General features: G+C 36.2%; 2 protein-coding genes across 2 annotated transcripts; both read right to left on the reverse strand.

Moving 5' to 3' along the window:
• Positions 1-1425: 1425 nt before the first annotated feature.
• LOC113281880 (F-box/kelch-repeat protein At5g15710-like) lies at positions 1426-3836 on the reverse strand. The gene has a single exon (XM_026530783.1). The coding sequence runs from the start codon at positions 3400-3402 to the stop codon at positions 2068-2070; it is 1335 nt and encodes a 444-aa protein (XP_026386568.1). The 5' UTR covers positions 3403-3836; the 3' UTR covers positions 1426-2067.
• A 7805-nt stretch (positions 3837-11641) lies between these two features.
• Positions 11642-12115, reverse strand: LOC113279168. Its single transcript, XM_026527872.1, has one exon. It carries the CDS (start codon positions 12113-12115, stop codon positions 11642-11644), a length of 474 nt encoding a protein of 157 aa, XP_026383657.1.
• Between the last annotated feature and the right edge of the window lie 10005 nt (positions 12116-22120).

The following is a 22120-nucleotide window of genomic DNA, read 5'->3' on the forward strand; positions in this document are numbered from 1 at the left end:
AGCTACTAGAAATGCTATGCCTACTAGAACTGTTTTACACACTAGGATGCCTATGCATAGTGTTGAGTGTTCCAGATGTAATAATCCTCATGAGTATATTATGCATGCCCTGGTTATGTGTCCTTTTGCTAGCCGTGTCTGGTTTCTATCCTCTCTTTGTGTTAACACTCATGCTTTTCACAATAAATCCTTTCTTGACTGGATGATGTTTTGGCTTATTGATCATGTTTCCGAACTCCCTGATGAGGCTCAATGCCTTTTTGTTGTTGTTCTTTGGTCCTTTGGAGGAGTAGAAACAATCTGGTTTTCCAAAATCTTAAATAAACCCATATGACTGTCTTAGGCAGGGCCGGAGCAATGCTCCTAACTAGGAAGCCTAACTTAAATATCTCTATGTTCCTGTTGGCCTATGTGACAAGTGGATGTCCCCTTCTTTTGGCTGGATAAAATGTAACACTGATGGAGCTTTTGATGATATCTTTGGAACTAATGGTGCAGGCTATGTGATGAGGGATATCTAAAGCAAAGCTTCTTTCGTCCATCCTTAGTTTTTGAAGTAAATTCTGTTGAAGAAGCTGAAGCCAGAGTTATTTGGGCAGTCTTGAAGAAAGCTATGGAGCAGAAATTCACTCACATTACCATTGAAAGTGATGTTAAGGATCTCATTGACCAATTTTCAACATGCGTGTTTGATGGAGATTCCAGAACGGATGCTATTTTTAAAGATATTCAGTTTTTCTCTTCTAATTTAGTGGCTTGTATTTTTACCTTTCAACCTCGTATTTGTAATTATGTTGCTCATGAGCTAGCTCAATGAGAAAAATCAAACAATTCCTCTATGTACTGATCTGTTCCTCCAATTCGATTTCTGCTAACTGTTGAGGGATCATTAGCCTTTTTGAAGGCCGTTGATTCTAAAAAAAAAAAAAAAATAAATCTGCATTTACCTCCATAGTAAAACAAAATTAACATTGTTAGACAAACACTGTCCAGTTTAAACTTTAAAGAACAAAGGTTATGGAACTGGAAGAATCATTCTCACTGATCTAGAGGGTGTAGATTACAGTCTAATATAATATTGTACAACAAAGCATAATATTGGAAAGAAAGATCCACCCGGTCAGTACCAGTCGTTCATGGTCTCGGTATAAAATTCCAGATATGTGTTTATCCATAGATCAAGATTACTAAATCATTCATCTAAGTAGTTCAATAATAGTTCCTATCTACAAGTATATCACTCGAATACTAAGATAAGCCTTAAGGGAAAATTACAGCAGTAGGAACAGAGGGGAGTCAGACTCAGGGGACCAGTGGACTCGAACAAAGATGATTACGGTTACATAGAATTGCCAGTTAGTGTCACACTGAAATATGTAAACCACCTATATATTGCTTATAATGAACTGCCAGAGAAAATGAACAAAATCAAGTTATGAACTATCGACGGGGGACTTTCGTGTTATTAAGCATTTTCTGGACAGTACACATAAACATTAAGCAAAATATTCATATAATTCAGGGAACTTACATGATGTTGAATATTCAAGGAGAGTACATATATACTGAAGCCCAATAAGTCGGGAACTTGCACGAAATTGACCATCTGGTAGCGTACTAATAAACTGAAGAAAGGCCGTATATCCATCTTCTTCTTAGATTGCCAGCCATAATGTGTATCAACCAAAAATTTCAAGTCCTTATCTAAGAATTTAAACACATCCAGGACCCCATCTCTGCAACATCATAATACCTAATCCTGATGCCAATATATTACTAGCTATGTGAAACAAAAAAAACAGTCAAAAAAACATGCTTCTTCTGGTGGGGTGTGTAATGCCAAATGCTGGAGTGTCTAATGCGGTTTTAAAATGTGGAAGACAGCGGCTCAAGAGATGAAAGTGAGCAACAAACATACCATTTTCCCAGTTCAACAAGCTTCCAGCTTGTGTAGGTGTCATGTGAAGAGGAGGCAGAAATGCTGCAATGGGAAGATGCATCGAAGGATAAACTCTCATAGACCTCTAGATATGCATTGGAACTCCATCCACAGAGCAGAGATTCACCTCAATGAATGGAAACATCAAATCTTGGCTCATAGAAACATACTTGGCTGTTGTAAGACTGGAGAGCACAGCCAGCAATCCATGACCACACTTTCTTATCGACGTCATATAATAGACCCTTACCTTGATTCCAAGAAGTAAAACAGATCAAATTATCTTGCCCGAAACATTCAAATCTCTCTGCTGATAACCTCAGTAATGCCCTGAAATACTTAGGTGGCATCCTACTTATCTCTACCCAAAGAATCTTTGCATGATCCAATTCCCAAATTCGCATACTCTGAAGTGTGCTATAAAGACCAATACGCCCCACTAGGAACAAACGCTTTTGTGTCCCTGCAACCAAATAACCATCCAACAAAGAACGGGGAAATTTAGCTGCAAGGTGTTCCCAATAACCAGTATCCAGCCTATACATCATCAACCCAAGTGGCGAAAGGGTCTCAAGATACAGCCTGGAGTCACAAAACGCCATCTTCGATGAGCAAAGGTTTACAGCAGGCATTATCTGATGAACAGACCAAGAATTAAGTTTTGAATCATAAACCTCAGTGGGCATTGTCTTGTCACCATAAATATCACTAGTAGCTATGACTTTGAAAGACCTATCTGTCCGATCAGCAACCAAAATTAACTGTCTTTGCTGATTATAATGCATACTAGGAAGTGTCCTCCAAGCTTGAGTAAGAGGGTTGCAAACCAAAGTTTTGAAAGTAACCCCATCTGATCCCGAGAAACAAACAAGACCTCCTGAAGAACCAACTAACCAAAACGCCCATTGTGGTAAGAATGTAAACGGTATTTTGTACCATGTTTTCAGTGGCAAGCTGAATATTGAACACTGCAATGTTTGAGGATTTTTCGAAAATGTGAGAAGACAAGGTCCATGGGAAGGCAATTGAGAATATAACTTAAGGAAACTATTATCTTGAAGTATTGAATTCCACCTTTTACACACAGAACGCAGCCGAAAAATCATAAAAGGAGGTACTCTAGCTAAAATCTCATTCAACAAATCTTCAGGTAACATCGCCCATATATTATCTTCCATTTGGATATCAGGATGAATAAATTTACCAAATGTTGCAACAGTCTCCTCATCGAACCCACGAGGCTTCGTCTTCACAGCCTTTTGCCTTGAAGGACTAGTATTTCTCGATCCAGCTCGGCTCGACGGACTAGTATTTCTCGATCCAGCTCGGCTCGACGGACTAGTATTTCTTGACCCGTGTATACTCATAGATGTTAGTTGTTCTTCGACAAAAACTTCTTGTTTCACGATTGCAGACCCTATTTCTTCAGTTTTTGATTCATTTACTACCCCAATTCTATCCATCACCTCAAAACCCCATTCTATATGAATCAATCTAAACCCCTTAATTCATCAACCCAAAATTCTTTAACAAAAATCTACAAATAGAACCCTAATTCACGACACAGTATAGATCTAAATTTATAATTTTTACACCTACATATGGAATCATAAATCAAAAAAAATTCATAAAATCTGTGACAAAATTCAGGAATTACAATTCTTTTAGCACCTTTCAACTTGGATTGCCCCCAGCAAATTTCTTCTCTGCACAAAAAATTGGAACAGAAAAAAAAATTCTCTAATTAATGGAGGAAAGGATTGGGGATTATTTTATAGAGATTTGTGTTTCGATTTTCTCTAAGAAAACAAAGATTAAATCGTGGCTGTTAAGATTGGTGTGATGATGAAATGAGACCCACCATTGGCTTGAGTAACCACAAGTTTCGAAATGGAGACATGAAACGGTGATATGGTGGTGATGGGTTTTGTTTTAGTTATGTTACTGTTCTATCAGTTGACAATGTTAAAAGAAATCTTCTTGGTGGTCTAAATTTGGAAACCTTTTCACACCGTGCGAACCACTAATGTGGGACCTGTTCCACTATGTAGGCAGCAGACAAAACACCAAGTCCAAACAGCCGATCATGAAATAGTATTTTGAATTATTGAATAAGTAAAGACAGTGACTAAATATAATCCACACTTGAATTAAATACGACCGATTCCTAAAAGTTTAAATGTTTGTAAACCAAATTTTTCGTGGGCAAACAAAACCATCCTTATCATCATCGTTTTCCTTTTTTATGGGATCAAATTTTACAGGAAAATGAAACCAATACTACTTTTCTAACTCTTGATTTTTGGGGAAAATTTTCACACAACTGAATTGATTGTTGCATTTTTAAAATGATGGAAACAGATTTAGATGGGATAAAAGTCAGTCATGGTGCTTGTTTGTACCCTATTCAAATAGCGTACATGCGTATCACACGAGGCTTATAATGGAAGCCTAAGTCCGGTTTATTATGGAAACTGGTGGGTTTGTTATGGAAACCCACAAGGTTATTATGGAAGCCTGGATTCGGTTTATTATGGAAACCGGTGGGTTTGTTATGGAAACCCACAAGGCTTATTATGAAAGCCCGGATTTTGTTTATTATGGAAACCGGTGGGTCTATTATGGAAACCCACTTGACTTAATATGGAAACCCAATTGGGTTTCTATATTGAAGCCCAAAAGTCCATGGGTAATAAGATCCTAATAAAAGAGGTTAAGATTTCCATGGGATAATTATTATAGATAATTATTAATATTATCTAAGATAATTGCAAAATCCTAACAGAAAGAGGATAATTATCTTAAGTGGTTATAATTATTATTTAAGAGAATAATTATTTAAGATAAATAAGGATTATGATAAGTATTAGATAGAATAACAAATTTTATCATGAATCTGGTTGTTATTTGGGATTTATACAGATGAGGGAAGTTATTTGGATAACTATTAAACCCTAAAGCTACATCTACTTTCTGCCTATATATAGAGGCTAAATCTCAACTCAAAAGGTACAGAATTCTATTCTTTTCACCACAACACACTTGCATAGAACATCCTCTGACTTTAGCATCGGAGTGTTTTTGCAGGTACCCCACCTCTTTTCAACAATTCTTTGGAGATTTATCATCAACGGTAGCGATTGGATCAACTCACACGCATCTCGAAGATTGTTGGAGTGATCAATTTTTGCACCAACATATTTTGGCGGCGACTAAGTGGACTATGAGTAAAGATCGTGTTCTCCGAGTAAAAGAAATTGTTCCCACACGATTTTTAAACTAGGGTTTCAAAACCATTGTGAGCAAAACGTTGCTGAACGTTTCTGAACTTTCTCAAAAAGTTGCAGTCTGAACCTTTTCAGAAAGTTACGGAAGATCCAGAGTTGCGGAAAGTTTCTGAACTTTTCAGAAAGTTGTGAAAGATCCAGAGTTGCAGAAAGTGTCTGAACTTTACAGAAAGTTGCGGAAGATCCAGAGTTGCAGAAAGTTTCTGAACTTTTCAGAAAGTTGCGGAAGATCCAGAGTTGCAGAAAGTTTCTGAACTTTTCAGAAAGTTGCGGAAGATCCAGAATTGCAGAAAGTTTCTGAACTTTTCCAGAGTTGTAGACGATCCAGAAAAGTTGTTGAACGATCCGAAAAAGTTGTTAAAAGCGAAGTTAACAAAGAAAGAATAACTTATGGATTCTTCAAGAGAAAATCGACTTGATATGGATGTTGATGCACCTACTGGAAATCCTTTAGGTCAACATGCCAACAATCGAACTTTAAGGAGTGTTGTCATCCATACTCATCAAGACGAAAGGGACAGAATGGAAGCATCGGTTTCATCAACAGCATCAGCCGCTCGTTCTGTGAGATCCACTCCAAGTCTCAGGGGAAACAATGTTCACTTACATAGATCGCCTCCCCGGACCATTAACGAAAACCTCAATCGTCAAAGAGGGACTCAAGGTCAACACCCTAGCATCCAGCAGCTTCGGCAGGATAACCCACTGCATGCGCAAGCTACCAACCCACCAACTGCACAAGTTAACAACCCGCAGGTGACTCCTATCGACTTGACGTTACGTGAGCGTTTCCAGGAATTGGAAAGGGAAAACAAGCGACTCAAGGTTGCATTGGAGAAAAGAAAGGAGTTTGAAGAAGCAGCTATTCCGCATTCCGAAAGTGATAGGTCAAACCGTCGTGATCATCGAGAACGAGACAACCCACGCAGAGGGGACGAAGTTCTTGACGATCGTCGGCTCAATCGAAGTGATGCAAGAAGAAGCGAGGATGTCAGGAACGATTATTAAAGTCGTGATCACCATAATGATGGCTATTATGATCGTTGTATACCCGTTGATGATCATTACTACACGGTCGAGCAAGATAGGAGAACCAGACCAAGTCACAAAATACATAGACAAAGGGATGATCATATCAATGATGATCACTCGAAGAGGTCTAGACGTGATAAATACCATTCTAAAAGGAGAACGGATCCTGTCAGGAATGAGCTGATTCGCAAAGAGACTGAAGGAGACTCAGTGAGAGGTGAAGAACTCAGCAAAAGAAGGCTTGATGAAATGATTGGTGAATTGTTAGCCCAAAAGTAATCCAAAGATGAAGAGCAACAAATCTTATCGATGAAAAAATCAATGGACTCCCCATTTGTTGAAAAGATAAGGCGCTTCCGCCCACCCTCGAATTTCAACCAGCCTCAATTCAAGGAATTTTTTGATGGGCGCAATAGAAATCCAGTGGAGCATGTCCAACGATTTCAAGCCTCAATGAGTTTGTGGAGCTTCAGCGACGAGCTACCCTGCAGAACCTTTCCAATGACCTTGACGGGTAAGGCTCTAACTTGGTTCTCACAATTAGAGTCAAATTCAATTAGAAGTTTCGGAATGCTGTCAGATGTGTTTTTCGAGCAATACAAGATTAACCTCGGAATCAAAAAAGAAAGCAGTCATTTATTCCTCTTGCACAAAGAGCTAGGCGAGAGTCTTTTTGATTTTAATAGGAGGTTTCGTCAGGAAGTTAATGAAATTGGAAAGGTGGGCGAGGGATTCATAATAGAAGCATATAAAAATGCAATGGATTATGATGAGATTGGAATTTACAACTCATTAGCAGTTCATCCAGTCGAAACCCTCAAGGAGTTGTATGACAGGGGTGATAGGTACGCGAAAGATGAGAAGGAAAAGAAAGCAAAGTTGTTACGTAAAACGAAAGGGTCCGAAGCAAGGGACACGCGAAACCAAAACAACAATTTGATGGTAATTCCAAGAGAAAAATCCATAATGGACCCAGAACAAAGACGAAAACGGAGAACACACCTGATCATAAGCTCATAACCATCTAGCATAAGGATTGGATATAGTAGATCCATTTCTTGTCTCACTTGGGGGAGTCTTTGCAATTTGGGAGTATCTCTACAGATATTGAGGGCGGCTAAAGTGACGCCTAGCACGCAATCAAAACCAATATGGTTAAGGAAGTCGAACAATAAGACACATCCCTTTCAGTATCATTGCAAGTAATGGGGGCGACTTGAGTGGAAGGAACGAACACCGAGGAGCGATAAGTCTTCACAATTACAAATTGAGTTTATAGTCACAACTGAGAACACTTTTTTTGCATGTGTTTATTAAAGAAATACGTGCAATGTTTTTCTATAAAAGAGAAAGACAAAGACGAAGCATTCTGGTTATTAGAGGAAATAGTTGTAATGTTTTTCTAATAAAGAGAAAGACATGCAAAAACGAAGTACTTTGGAAATAAGTGCAATGTTTTTCTAATAAAGAGAAAGACGATTAGAAAATATTTCAATAAAAGTGTATGTACCTAGGTAATGAAGCAGAAGGGAAGCAAGTGTGCTTAGGCAAGACCGTATCAGCCGGGTGACGTGCCTAGTTGAATTCGGGAGCTACCTAGTACAGATAAGGGTTTGTTTTTGTTAGGATATCGATTGGATCCAGACATTGAATTAAGGATTGAAAATTTTTCTATTAATGAGAAAAATTAAGTGAGGTCCTGTACAATTATAGAAGAAATAAGGAGACTGCTCGTCGGAATAAAGAAGAAAACGATTCTATTAAAGAGAATAGTTGCATAGATAAATTTTGACGGACGCCTAGTAAGGATAACGTCTACAATGAAAGAGAAACAGGGCGTCCACAAAAAAGGGAAGGATGGAGAACACGACAAGCTTATTCATCCTTCGAATTGGATTCCTCCGGATCGTAGTCGTTATCAATAGGCCTATCATCTCTCATGAATCCCTCGGCACGATCGAGCGTGCCCCGGGTCACCTTGAGACTTTTTTGAAGGGAAGCAATGACCAGCCTTTCCATCTCGATCTTGTCATTCCTGATGGTTAAATCAGCTAACCACGTGTTCATTTTTGCTATAACCAATTTTCTCAGTTACCAGTGACTGAAGTCTGGCAATCTCCATTTCCTTGCGAGCCAAGCACTCCAGGTGTAGCTTCTTGGAATGAAAAATAAGTGATTGCACCTATAAGGTCAAGAAGTTAATTCAATGGCGTGTCGACCACCCAGTTATAGAGACGTTGATCAACAAAACGAAGTGTAATTTGAGAAGTAGTTCTCACAGGTGAAGATTAAATCTTTCCTAACGGACGATGTAAAAAGTGCGTACATATTTTTAGTAAAGGGATATATGTAAGTATATTGAGTCCAGGGAGGTTAAGAGAAGGAAGAAAACAACTAATTAGAGGATTACTTCATGTTTTTTAAATCATACAGTACAAGGCAAAGCAGTTACGGGAGAAACTGTGGTGGTTCGTACCTTGATCAATGCGAGCCCTTGAAAAGGTGATGATGTTGTACAAAAGACGCAAAATCAAAGGATAATCAGCTAACTTCTCTTGTTAAAAAGGGAGCATAACATAGGAAAAGGACAAGGCTGTACTTACCCGAGGAAGCTAGCAAGAGAAGAAGGATTGCTGCAGATGTGGTATTGCGATGACTATTAGTTCATATTTATATATATATATAAAAGACGGATAGAGGCGCATGCAGTATTGGCTAGGAGTTTGAAAAGTACAAAAAAAGTGGAGACCAAAGGGAATCGAATTCATAGTGCCATAAGGATTCAGGTCTATAATTGTACAAGGAATCAAACTCTTAATGGCCAAAGAGTCCGTTGCTGGTTGAACACAGTTCAAAATAGACCATAGCTGGAATACGCGGAAACTGAAGGATGCTGACAGTAAACGAGTTGGTCACTTATGAAAGAGGTGATATGGACTGAGGTCATGACTAAGCGATAGAGTTCCACTATGAGACCGAGGGATTCATATGAGACTGAGGTAAGCACGTGGGCTTATGACTAAGCGGTAGAGTTCCACTATGAGACCGATGAAAGAGCTAAAAGGACTCGAAAGACGTATTAGCTTTGGGTCTCATAATGATACGTACGGACTTGTCAGGCTTCATATACTGATGGTCACTTATAAAAGAAGTGACAAGGATTGTGATCAGGAGAGGACGTGTTCTTTTTGTGATTAATACGTGGGCTTATGACACAAGTGGTGGAGTTAGCAAGATCCCACCAAGGGACCGACGGAAGAACTATTAAAGCTAAATAAACACGTTGGTCTTGGGTCTAATAATAGAGCGCATGGACACGTCAAGCCTCACATGCGGGTACGTTCGTATATTTATATTAGAAATTTTTTGGTACATTATTGGTACTTTGAACGTGTTTCCAGTGTGTTAGGTATCTGCAGTATGTAGGTGCATGAAAATTTTAAGTATAATTCCTATACTTAGAAATGTTGACTTAAACCCGAGCGCACTCCGAAAAGTTAGCTACGCTAAATTCGCGGCATGATGATCGTAAAAGTAACGAGGGTCATTGTAAGCACGCTGCGACGAACAGTCGGGATTATACTTTTCTTAATTCATCAACAAGTCGAGAGTTAAGAGGGGGCGATGTTTGTACCCTATTCAAATAGCGTACATGCGTATCACACGAGGCTTATAATGGAATCCTAAGTCCTGTTTATTATGGAAACCGGTGGGTTTGTTATGAAAACCCACAATGATTATTATGGAAGCCTGGATTCGGTTTATTATGGAAACCGGTGGGTTTGTTATGGAAACCCACGAGGCTTATTATGGAAGCCTGGATTTGGTTTATTATGGAAACCGGTGGGTTTATTATGGAAACCCACTTGGCTTAATATGGAAGCCCAATTCGGTTTATTATAGAAACTCACTTGGCTTATTATTGAAGCCCAAAAGTACATGGGTAATAAGATCCTAATAAAAGAGGTTAAAATTTCCATGGGATAATTATTATAGATAATTATTAATATTATTTAAGATAATTACAAAATCCTAACAGAAAGAGGATAATTATCTTAAGTGGTTATAATTATTATTCAAGATAATAATTATTTAAGATAAATAAGGATTATGATAAGTATTAGACAAAATAACAAATTTATCATGAATCTGGTTGTTATTTGGGGTTTATACAGATGAGGGAAGTTATTTGGATAACTATTAAATCCTAAAGCTACATCTACTTTCTGCCTATATATAGAGGCTAAATCTCAACTCAAAAGGTACGGAATTCTATTCTTTTCACCACAACACACTTGCATAGAACATCTTCTGACTTTAGCATCGGAGTGTTTTTGCAGGAACCCCATCTCTTTTCAACAATTCTTTGGAGATTTATCATCAACGGTAGCGATTGGATCAACTCACACGCATCTCAAAGATTGTTGGAGTGATCAATTTTTGCACCAACAATGCTCAACTCACATCAATTGCTGATTACCATTATTAGGATCTTACTATACATTAACGCCATCATGAGATAAAAGTCAGTTGTAATTACGGACCCGTTCTTACTATACATTTCTTAGGCATGACCTTGATCTCAATTACCATTATTATAGGTGCAATTCAAATTGGGATCCAGTGAATTGTTCTAGAGGCAATCTTAAATTCCATAGCAATGGACCAATGGTTCATATGTTTTCTTTTGTGATTAGACCTACTGATGGAGCTTTCTTCTTTCGATCATATGTATTTTTTACTAATCAACATCTGCTTTTAATATTTTTTTGTGATCGCAGGACACTGAAAATTTTGTTTCCAGAATTAAAAGAGAGAAGATGAGAATGGTCGTGGCCAGAACAGTCTAGCGGTGGGTACTAATTACCAACATAACTTGGGTTTATAACTAATTTGTTTCTAGTTTGAGGGTTGCAAATATTCAAATGTTAGGTTGTTAGATTGCATTTAGTCACTGCCTACACAAAAATAGCAAAATTGAAGACAAAAGAGAGTCGTGGCCATTTTTTTTTAAATTTTATTATATCATTGGATAACAATTATTACATGAAACTAATTGTAAACCTAACAAGCTAAGCTCCAATGACATACTACTACATTAATTGAACAGGTTGTTGTGCTAGCCTACCAGCTAGCCTCATGGGTAACCTAGCCAAAGGAGCCGAAGCGGATGGGGGGCTGAGATTGTGTCACAAGGGGGGCAAACTAACTCTACCTTCCATGTTAATTATTGCAATATTACGCCATTAGGGGCTCGAACCTGGGACCTCCTGGAACGCATGAAACTTTCGGGAACGAGGATGACCAGCTGAGCTAGGTGCCTGTTTCATAACTCTACCTTCCATGTTCATTTTGTTTTTTAAGATAACGACCCTCAAAAAGGCTAATGATTCCCTCGATTGTTGGGATTAGCCAAACAGAAGGCACAAACCAGTACATAGAGACATTGTTTATTTGTGACCCATTGAGCAAGCTCATGTGCCACAGCATTACAGAATCGAGGTTGAAAACTAAAAGTACAGTCTACAAATTTTAAAGAAAAGAACTGGATGTCTTTAAAGATGGTATCAATACTAGTGTCACCATCAAAATAGCTTATAGAGAACTTGTCTATAAGATTTTTTGCATCACTTTTTATGATAACATGGTTAAACTTCTGCTCCAACGCTTTCTTCATAACCGCCCAGATTGCTCTTGCTTCAGCTTCTTCTACCGACTTCGCTTGAAAAACCAGGGAGGCACAGAAAGAGGCTTTACAGGAGGAATCCCTCATCACATATCCTACACCATTAGCTCCAGTGATTTCATCATAAGCACCATCAGTATTACATTTAATCCATCCAAAGAAAGGAGACATTCACTTAGGCAGAAGGGGAGACGATAGGTTTGGTTTTCCTAGTTAAAAGCATGGCCTTTGCTCTATGGATAACAATAAGATGATTTTCCTTTAATTTTTGGAAAACTAGGTTATTCCTGCTAGTCCAGGTAGACCAGAGGATGTCAACTAAGAGACATTGATTATCATCAGAAAGTTTAGAAACAGTGTCAGTTAGCCAGAACATGAGCCAATCAGTGAAATATTTGTTTTGAAAATACTGTGTATTAATGCAAAAATAAGACAAAAACCAAACTCGGCTAGCAAAGGGACACAAGACCAAAGCATGCATAATGGACTCCTGAGGATGGAAGCATCTAGCACAATCAGTATTGTGCATTGGCATTCTAGTATGCAAAATAGTTCTAGCAGGCAGAGCATTTCTAGCTGCTTTCCAGGTAAAACTTGGATCCTGTGAGGAACCCTAATTTTCCAAATTCTTAACCAAAGATTTTTGCACGGGGATAGCCTAAGGCCTCTGATACCCATGTAGGAAGATTTTGAAGAGAACTTACCATCTTTAGAAAGATCCCAAGCCCTCCTGTCAGGAGTGCAAAGTTGTCTTAAGGAAATGGTGATGATCATCTTAATAGAAGCATCATCAAAATGAGTATTAAGTCTGGAGTATTAATCCTGAATAGGACCCTACCACCAATTGTGGCCATGGTCGTTTAGGCCTATTCATGTGCACCATATCAAAAAAAATAATAATAATAATTTGTTGCGCCATTATGGGAAAATAGCCGAGCAATAGTTTAGCGAGCAATGTTGGTAATAGCGCTAACGTTCAAGATTCTATGGCCGACAGTTTTCTGAATATGGTTTGACGGAGTGTCTAGTTACAATGGCTAGTTCTTTAAATCCCGAATCTTGAATTCTGCCACTTATAAATAGGTAATTCTTAACTCAAACATTTACACCAAAACTTTTGTGTTACACAATTTTTTTTTTCTATTTTTCTCTTTCTCAATCTAAATTTTTTAAATGGCAAAATTTCAAACTTGATTTTGCAATGCAACTTGATATTTCTATAGTAGTAATTGAAGGTGTTGTTAAGAAGATATGTGATAGTTATAAAGAAATAAGTAAAAAACAAAGAAGTTTTTAAGTTTTGGATATTAACTAACTTAAACCTGCAGCTAAGAAAAGGCAAAGAAGAGCTCAATGCAAGGAAAATCAAGGCGAAGAAAAAGATAAAAAAAAGGAAGCTCCTTTCATGAGGGCAATGATTGGAAGTTATGTGAAACGAAAAAGATAAACAAGATGAAGAACATTGTCCCGGGTTTTTATTTTTAAACTCTATATTTTAAATCATAATTGTCTTTTTTTTATGCCTTGTAAAATGATTATTAATGATTTATTCGAAGTTTATATAAAAAAAAACACAATTGTTTATGAATTCGAAAATTTGACTCGTATTGTTAAAAATTAAACTTATATTCTATTCTTAACTCAGTTTTACATTTTAACTAGACTTACATTTTAATTTTAACTAATAAGGTAAGAAAATATCAAAGCTTATAATTAGGCTTAGATTTACAATTAAGAAATTAAAACAATGGGTTTTTTGTAAAGGCTGAACGATCATTTGTCTAGATACGATATTAATGTTAAGAAATGTATTTTTTTTCTTTCAAATATTAGGGATAGTCATACGGAACGGTGTTGGAGCTCAGTTTGTTATTAGGCTCCCAACCAGGTTCTTAATTAAGAAACTAAAATATAAATATTGGATTATACTTGGGCAACACTTTTAAAATCTCAAAACAACTTCCATATTGGAAGTATATTCCGTTAATGCAGAGCCACTCCACCCGACACCTTTTTTCAATGTCCATCATGGTTTCACTAGGCCTCATGTTTCAACATGCTTGCATTACCAAAGCAACATACTTATTAATTTCTTGATTGAGTACAGTGAAACGGTGACTCAACTGGTATGCATCGTGATTGTTGAGGTTTATTGTTTCTTCTTGAAATTTCCAAAATATGTTTTCCCGAAAAGATTGGGTTTGGAGTACACTGTTAATGATAAAATGTTCACTAAGAAAAACATAATTCCCACAAATACATTCATCTTCCGCAATAGTAAATTTTGGACTCCTCCCTCTTATTTGGTTTTGCGCATTGGTTGGGTTAACAGTTCTTTGATTTTCGGCAGCATATTGGCTTTCGATGAACTCAGCCATGTTCATATTTTAAAAAATTGGAAGAGTGATGAAAAGTATGGAAGACGTGTGAGTTTGAGAAATTATAGTGTGGTTTAAAATGAATTTTAAGTGAGTAATAGCGATAGAAAGACTAGCGTTGACGCTATAATGACTAATGAGCGTTCTTAAGACTATCAAGCGATGGAGTCTCTATCGCCCGCTAGAGACTCCATCGTGAATGTCTAAGTGGTATATTTGCCACTTAGCCACTTATGTGTGCCACTTTTCCATACCCATAGCAGGTGTAAAATTGGAAAATTATGTTGTTTGATATGTGCATAGGAATAAGCCTTAGAATCGTAGAATTCACGATTCGGATCGTATGATTCACTGTAATTTTTTTTTTAAATTGTTTCGAATCGGGTGTATGAATCGTATGTCCTATTGAATCGAGAACCTTAAGGCTAGAGCTCAGGACCTCTTTTTCGTGTTTGTCAAACTTCTTTGACCGATTCTTGACTAAATTGAAAGGTCCAAATATTAGATAAATGAAAATATATGAGATCTCAAAAAATGAGAATCGCTCGAACTCAGGACCTCCTTCGTCACAAGGTTGACCTCTAGCAACCGTTTCATGTTGATTTTTGTTAATGTATGATGAACTTTATTGTATATAATATATGTTTATTAATGATATAAGAGCAAACTTGGAAAAAATATATGGTCTTTGTTAAAAATGAACATAATTCAATATTATTAATCGGTAAACATACGATTCAAAATATTTTCGACCCTCAATATTGAAAAACGATTATGTTAGAGAACTACTCGGTCGAACTCGCAAGCGTTGCTATCTCAAGATTGTTTGTCAAGTTTAGTTGATCAAAACTATAAGTCTTGATTTCTAGTCTACTTATAGATATGTCTCAGATTAGGATAAAATGTGTAATTGAGTTGTAGACTTTACGACGTTCATCGATTGAAGACGAAGATCTATTGAGGAGATCTTGGAGGACCTTCATCAACAAAAGGTATGTGAAGACTAAAACTTATCTATCACTCAGAAGTTTATTCTATTATATCTCCTATTGAGACTAAGTCGTATAGCTATATAGACTTTTACATTATACACATTTGATATTTCAAGCTGAGTTAAACTCGCTTATATCTTTCTCGAAATATATGTTGGAAGTTTTTTGCTTTAGATACGTTCATCATTATTCTTGACAAGTTTAGTTGGAAACAATTTATTTGTTGGAAACTAAATAATAATTCAAAAGATGATCATGTGAAAATTGCTTTAAAACATCTTACGTGATTTGTGTGAGACAGTCATTTGATGTCGACTCGGAATGTTTCGTATTGATCATTCGATCACTTGAAAATTTCTTATAAGCTAATGGTTTGTGTGAGGAAGTCGTTGTCGTCTTCTAAGAATGTTTCAATGATTGAAATGGGAGTTTAGAACTAAAATCCGTGTGTGGAAAAACATCACAGTACGCGTACTTAGTGTACAAACTGTGTTGGTATGATTCAGGTCCGGAAACCAAGTTTTCATACCAGTATGCGGACGGTTTTATCTGTTAAATTCTGGGAACCAAGTTTGCATATGCGAACGGTTCTACCTGAGTTAGGTCCGGGACGACAGTTTGCGTACCCGTTTGCGAACTTTCGGACAAGACCAAAGTCCGGAACTTAAGTTTGCGTACCCGTTTACAAACTGAGTTGGTTTAAGTTCTAAGATCGGTTAAGTATGATTTCATACTCATGAACAAATATATTTATAAATTAAGGAATGCAATCTTTGCAAACCGTGGCTTAATATTCATGAATTGATTCTCTTGAATCAATCCGATTTTGTTTCAATTGTGTCTTGTATACTTCTATGAGAATATAAACAATTGAACAACTCTATGAGTAACACAGTTAGATTCATTTGATTATCATTTGATCTAGAAGTGTTAGATGAATATGGTTAATACAAAAGTGTTTATATGGCTAACTTCGGTTAGTTATTGTTTAGCCAACTCAATATACACGTTTAGGTACGGTTACCCATATCTAAATGAAGGTATATTTCATGTGTGTAACAAGCTAAGACCATCTAGCGGTGGAGATTTATTGCTTTGGTTTAAGCAAACTTAGCTTGAATCTTAAATCGGGATTTCATCTAATGGTGAATATTGATTGCTTTGTTTCAAAGCTATCAACACTACACCAAAACAGACATTTTGTTACACAAATATGTGTGACTTCTTTATTATTGTCACACATATAAGTGTAATAAATATGGTGTTATTCTTTTGTTACACATCAGTTGTTACACTTACAAGAGTGACACAAATTAATTAAAGTCACACTAAAATCTGCTACTAAGCTTTCCCACATATTAGTGTAACAAATTTATGATCAAATTAGAAAAAAAAAATATAGATTTTATTTTCCCCCAATTCGAGATGCCTGCACCAGCGCTTCCCCACTCAAACATTCACATGAAATTATCATAAAAACCATTGTATTCATTGAAAATGTGTACAAGTCAAGACAGTGTATATGCTACAAGTATACAAGTTGTTAAAAACTAATGGAAACGAAGATTGCATGTGCACTATAATTTACAATAATCGTACCATAACAACGCGGTTTAGATCACCACTCCATGAAAATTAACTTGATTATCAGTGTCTTAATAATGAACTGGTCCATTAGTGCATGTACCTAACCAGACGACTATATACTTTCCTTGTATTCTTTTAGATCCCAGCAAAATGAATCACTAACGGCTCCATGTACTATATCGGATGTAGTGCAGCAGAGGGGTCTACATATGCAGATGTTAAAGAAGGTCTTCCTGCACAGAGCATACAAAGTAAAAGGACATAAAAGAACATGAGAACGGACTGGGAACAAATAGGGATCGACGCAACATCAGACGAGAATCAAGTTTTTTTCCAGAAAAAACACCCTGAGCTTAAGTCCACATTTGTTGTGTTGTTTGCTGAAAATAACGAATTTCAAAAATATTAAGTAACAAACCTAACTAAAAAAAACTAGACATAGATAAAGCTCAGAAATTGATCGATACTATAATTCAAAAATAAAATAAAAATGGAACGATAATGGAGACATTGATCCATACTCTGGTTATACGTAGGTCTGCCGGTGATGCATGGTAGTTAGCACTGTTGTGCTTGACGCTCGTAAAGGGGGATTATTCATGTCACTGTTTTGAACTTGAGACTCTAAAAATGCAAAGTTCACCCTTAGCATCACTATGTAGAGCATCTACTGCATTGATAAAATCATTAATATATCTAAGTGGTTTATGCATAGGTTTTGAACGCAACTACGATATACAACTAAAAATGCAATATAAACTGCAATCACGTGTTATTATTTTTAGTGTGAGTGTACAGAAATATAGAGAAGATGTGAATTATGGATGGTGATAGGAAACCAAATCTCTTCCTTTCTTTCTTTTGAAATAGAGAAGGCTTCCAAAAATGCTTTTGAACTCCAGCAACAAGTTCCGTTACCTGAGACAACAATTATAAAAGTGATTTAGTTCTAGAAATTGTTCCAAGGGTGGTTTAGTCTGTTTAAATAGTTAGGAACTGTGCTTCTACAATAGGCACAGTTCAACAATCCGCGCTAACTGCAAGAGGCCTAAGAACTAGATTCTTTAAATATTGTTGTTGTACCATTTAAACATATAGGGACATTAACACAATACACTGATTATGAGTGAAAAACAAAAGACTTGCCGGTGAATGCGTATATACCCATTTTCACAAGAATTTTATCCAGCTTGCCTCAACGAGTGTGTCCGCTTTACGATTTTTTTAATTTTCTCAATTAATTTAGTATTAACATAAGACTTGTGAGATCACAGTAAAAGATAAAGCAAAGCAACAACTCAAAACTGCAAATTTTGCAAAGAAGGAAAATATAAACACACAAATGGATTTGTTACACAAAAAGGCAAACAACCATATAAGGACTTGTACACAACCATATAAAATCAACAAGGGCTTGTATATGTAACTTCTTTTATTAGGACTTGTATAGAACCACATAAAATCTTGTCTGATAAGCAACACAATAGACTTTACCTGGACAAGTTTATATATTTTAACAATGGGTATATTTAGTTTTGTGAGGAATGGAGAAGATATGAGGAATGTAATTAGACATACCTCTTCATATGAACTACAAAAATATCCACAAGACAGAAGGGGAAATGTAGCCAGCGAGAATGGATTGATTTTTGATAAGATATGCTCAGCCCTGTTTCCAACTTCTCCTAACAGTTTGAATTGGAATCGGTTATAATTCAAAATATTTTCATGGAACATTATCGTCAGTAAGCATTGTTAGAGTGATGAATTAATTTACCAAAAGCGAATCACATAGTGAAAAGGAACCAACAATAAAAACACACAAAAGTTCAGTTCTGCTAAACCTTGAAAAATTCGCAGCTCAAGCTAATTGAAGGAAATGATGTTGCACAACAACGATTTTTATCTCTATCCCATCCCCTTATCAAAAACAAAAACAAACAAAACAAAAACAAACAAAACAAAAATCAGAAATTCACAAGTAAACCTTATCAAAACATATTCTTCAAGCTCAATAGAATAGACCTGCTGTGTTTCCTCAAATAATCGGAGAAATCAACAACAAAAAATAGAACCTTAAATATATAATACTCAAATTTAATCTTTCACTTATCCAAAAATTCAGAAGAAAAAAGAACTTCACCAAAAAGACAAATTTTTGTTTATACTTCGAAATAATTGATGTTGCTTATGTTGACAAGAGTATTCCCTTCTTCCATACTTGAGTTTTATGATTATCATTAATAACGAAAAGATTTAGGATCTTCGACCAAAAGGAAAATCCTAATACCAAATCGGATCTCGAAATCAAACAAAAACAAACCCTAATGCGAAATCAGATACCGAAATCAAACTAAAAAAAAACCATCAACTGCTTCAACAGAACCAGGAAAGATTAAGAAAAAGAAAAAAAACCTATTAATTAAAACGATTAAACGAAAGAGATTTGGTTTCCTTCGTTAAGATAGAGAGATAGACCTGGAAAGAAAAATCGATTTCTTCGAGAATATAGATCGAGTAGATTCAGGGGAAAATAAAGAGATTTGGTTTCAATTCATTCTGAATTTTGGTAAGATTTTTAGAGGGAATTGAAAAAAATTGAGGCAGAGGAGCGAGAACTGAAATATTGGGGAAAAGAAGACGCGAAACTGAAAATTGATTTCAAATGTTAAAAAGGAGAATCGAAGATATATAATGTTTTGTAAATTTTATTTACTTTATAATTTTAATATATTTAATATAATGGGGGATTATTTGTTACACTTTAAACTTAAAAATATATAAATGAATTATAATTTTGATTTATTGTTACACTTATTTGAGGTGTCACACCTATATGTGTAACAACGTTTGTCACACTAATTAGTGTGACAATTCAGTGTTACAAATTACTCAATTTGGTGTAGTGCAAACCCTGATTTGAAGACTATATAACGGAGAACTCTAGCAACTGGAAAACCTAATACCCACACCTTATGTGTGATAGTAGTTGCGTACTAGAGTCGATTCTCCTTTAACCTAGGTTTTTCCTAAAACCATTATAGGTTAACGACTTGAAGGCTTCACTGGGATTCTGAAGCCATACCCAACTATTTTCTCTGTAATTGCGTGTTTTGATCTTACTTGTTCTATCGTATTGAGTACTATCTTCTCTAAGATTTGCTCGAGATTTATCTCCGATAGGTAAGATATAAAAAGTAATCACAAAGCTCTTCGTCTCATTCTTTGTGATTCTACAATAACTTTTTCTACTACCATATAGTTAATTTATTGTGAGGTGATTGATATTTCTAGTATGTTCTTCGGGAATATAAGACCGGATTATCAATTGGTTCATTTTCACCTTGATTTATCAAAAGACGTAACAAAAACTTCGTAGGTATTTCTGTGGGAGACAGGTTTATCTATCAGTATAGACTTTTTTGTGGGAGACAGATTTGTTTATAAAGTCTTCAACTTTGGGTTTAGCAACTCTTAGTTATGGGTGAGATCAGCTAAGGGAATCAAGTGTGTAGAGTCCTGCTGGGATTCAGAGGCGTAAGGAACGCGACTGTACCTTGATCGGTATGCGACTTGGTTGGGGATCAAATACATTCCAGTCCGAAGTTAACTTGTGGTAGGCTAGTATCTATAGCATCTTAATACAGCGTGGTGTTCAAAACTGGACTAGGTCCCAGGGTTTATAATAGACACAATTGCTTAGATCTTTATAATAGACACAATTGCTTTGGTATCGTTCAAGTTATTTCTCATATCAATCGGGCTCACAAATATCTATCTGTTCGATTGCAGATTGTATTGAGAAATTGAGATATAACTCTTGGATATATTTCCTTGATTGAGTCTGACTGTCTAGTTGATTCTCTTGGAATTATATTGGAGTTAGTTCATATGGATTGTCGAACGTAATATTGGGTGTGGTTGTTAGACCCCCACTTTTTCATATTCGTTCCGTGATTCACGATTTCACAACCTTGATCGTGACTATCTTTTTCCATGAGCAAGTCTTAGGCTGAGTCTTACGATCCTAATTTAAGATTCAACTTATCTATGCGAGTCGTTGTGAATCGCGGACTAGTTCTAGTGGTTTGAAGTGATTCAAACCAGAAGTGTGAATTGATTTTGCAATTTTATGCTAAATTATTTAGCGCAATAATTCCTAGATATTGATCTAAAATGGTGGGCCAACTACAAAAATATGAATAGCCCAAATTCATTTACGATAAATGATTTAGTGAGAAAGTAAATAATAGAGCTTCCATGCAGCAACAACTCTTTCTCTCTCCTCATCTTGACGATTCTTCCATAGTTTCTAGGTGATTTTATCTTTAGCTCTGATGCGATGACTGAGTCGACGGGGTGATTGATCAAAATCTGTTAGATGTATACACGAATTGTTTTGAGATTTCGAGGCGATCTGACTTTTCGTGTCAATTTGGATTTGAGTATAATGCCATTTTATTTCTTTTCATTTTAATTTCCTTTCTTTCATGTTTCCTTGATTTTCTTGTGTGTTTAATCATTACTCGTTCAGATTAAATCTAGGTTTCCCTTTGAGATGAAAACTCTATCTAATCTCTAGTTTGTTTTTCATCTCTTTTAAATTCCTCTGCTCTTTGTTTTTCTTTTATTTTTGGGAGAGACAACTCTTATTTTTACTGATTCCTTCGAATTAGTTTAGGCATTTATTCGTCGTTCGATTAACTATTACTCATCCTAGTTTGTTTCAAACTAGTAAGTTGATTGTAAGTATGCGACCCTCGTTATTAGATTATTTTGGTGTTATTTTTTCCTCTTGATTTGATTCTAGAGACTCAATTTGAGTCTATGTTCATTCTTTCCATTCATAGGCAAAAATTAATGAAGCAACCCTTTTCTATCTAGTTAATCTCAATTTATTTGTATTTTATCATTTTAGGTGCTTGAGAAATATTATTTTCTATCTAGTTCTTATTAGAGATATAGTGGCACTGCCTCTCTGTAGTTGGTTTCAAAGGTTCACTTTTAATTCCGTTAGAAGTTTTCTTTTCTAATTGTAATGACCCTTTCCTCCACCGATTGTCCCCGCTTAGCCACTATGATTATACGGAAGCGCGGAGTTTTAACGGGCACCACTATGGTTATCCAGCAGTAGCTTCCTGAGAGGCTACCTATCCCTGGACTACTCTTGTCTGAGGACGCATAACTACATAGTTTTCTACCAACTATGGAGACAATTG

This window comes from Papaver somniferum, chromosome 5, assembly GCF_003573695.1.
Source record: "Papaver somniferum cultivar HN1 chromosome 5, ASM357369v1, whole genome shotgun sequence".
Taxonomy (NCBI): domain Eukaryota; kingdom Viridiplantae; phylum Streptophyta; class Magnoliopsida; order Ranunculales; family Papaveraceae; genus Papaver; species Papaver somniferum.

What these genes read in the sequence shown, in the direction of transcription:
- LOC113279168 (XM_026527872.1), bottom strand. Translation starts at nt 12,115, where the DNA reads ATGTCTCCTTTCTTTGGATGGATTAAATGTAATACTGATGGTGCTTAT.
- LOC113281880 (XM_026530783.1), bottom strand. Translation starts at nt 3,402, where the DNA reads ATGGATAGAATTGGGGTAGTAAATGAATCAAAAACTGAAGAAATAGGG.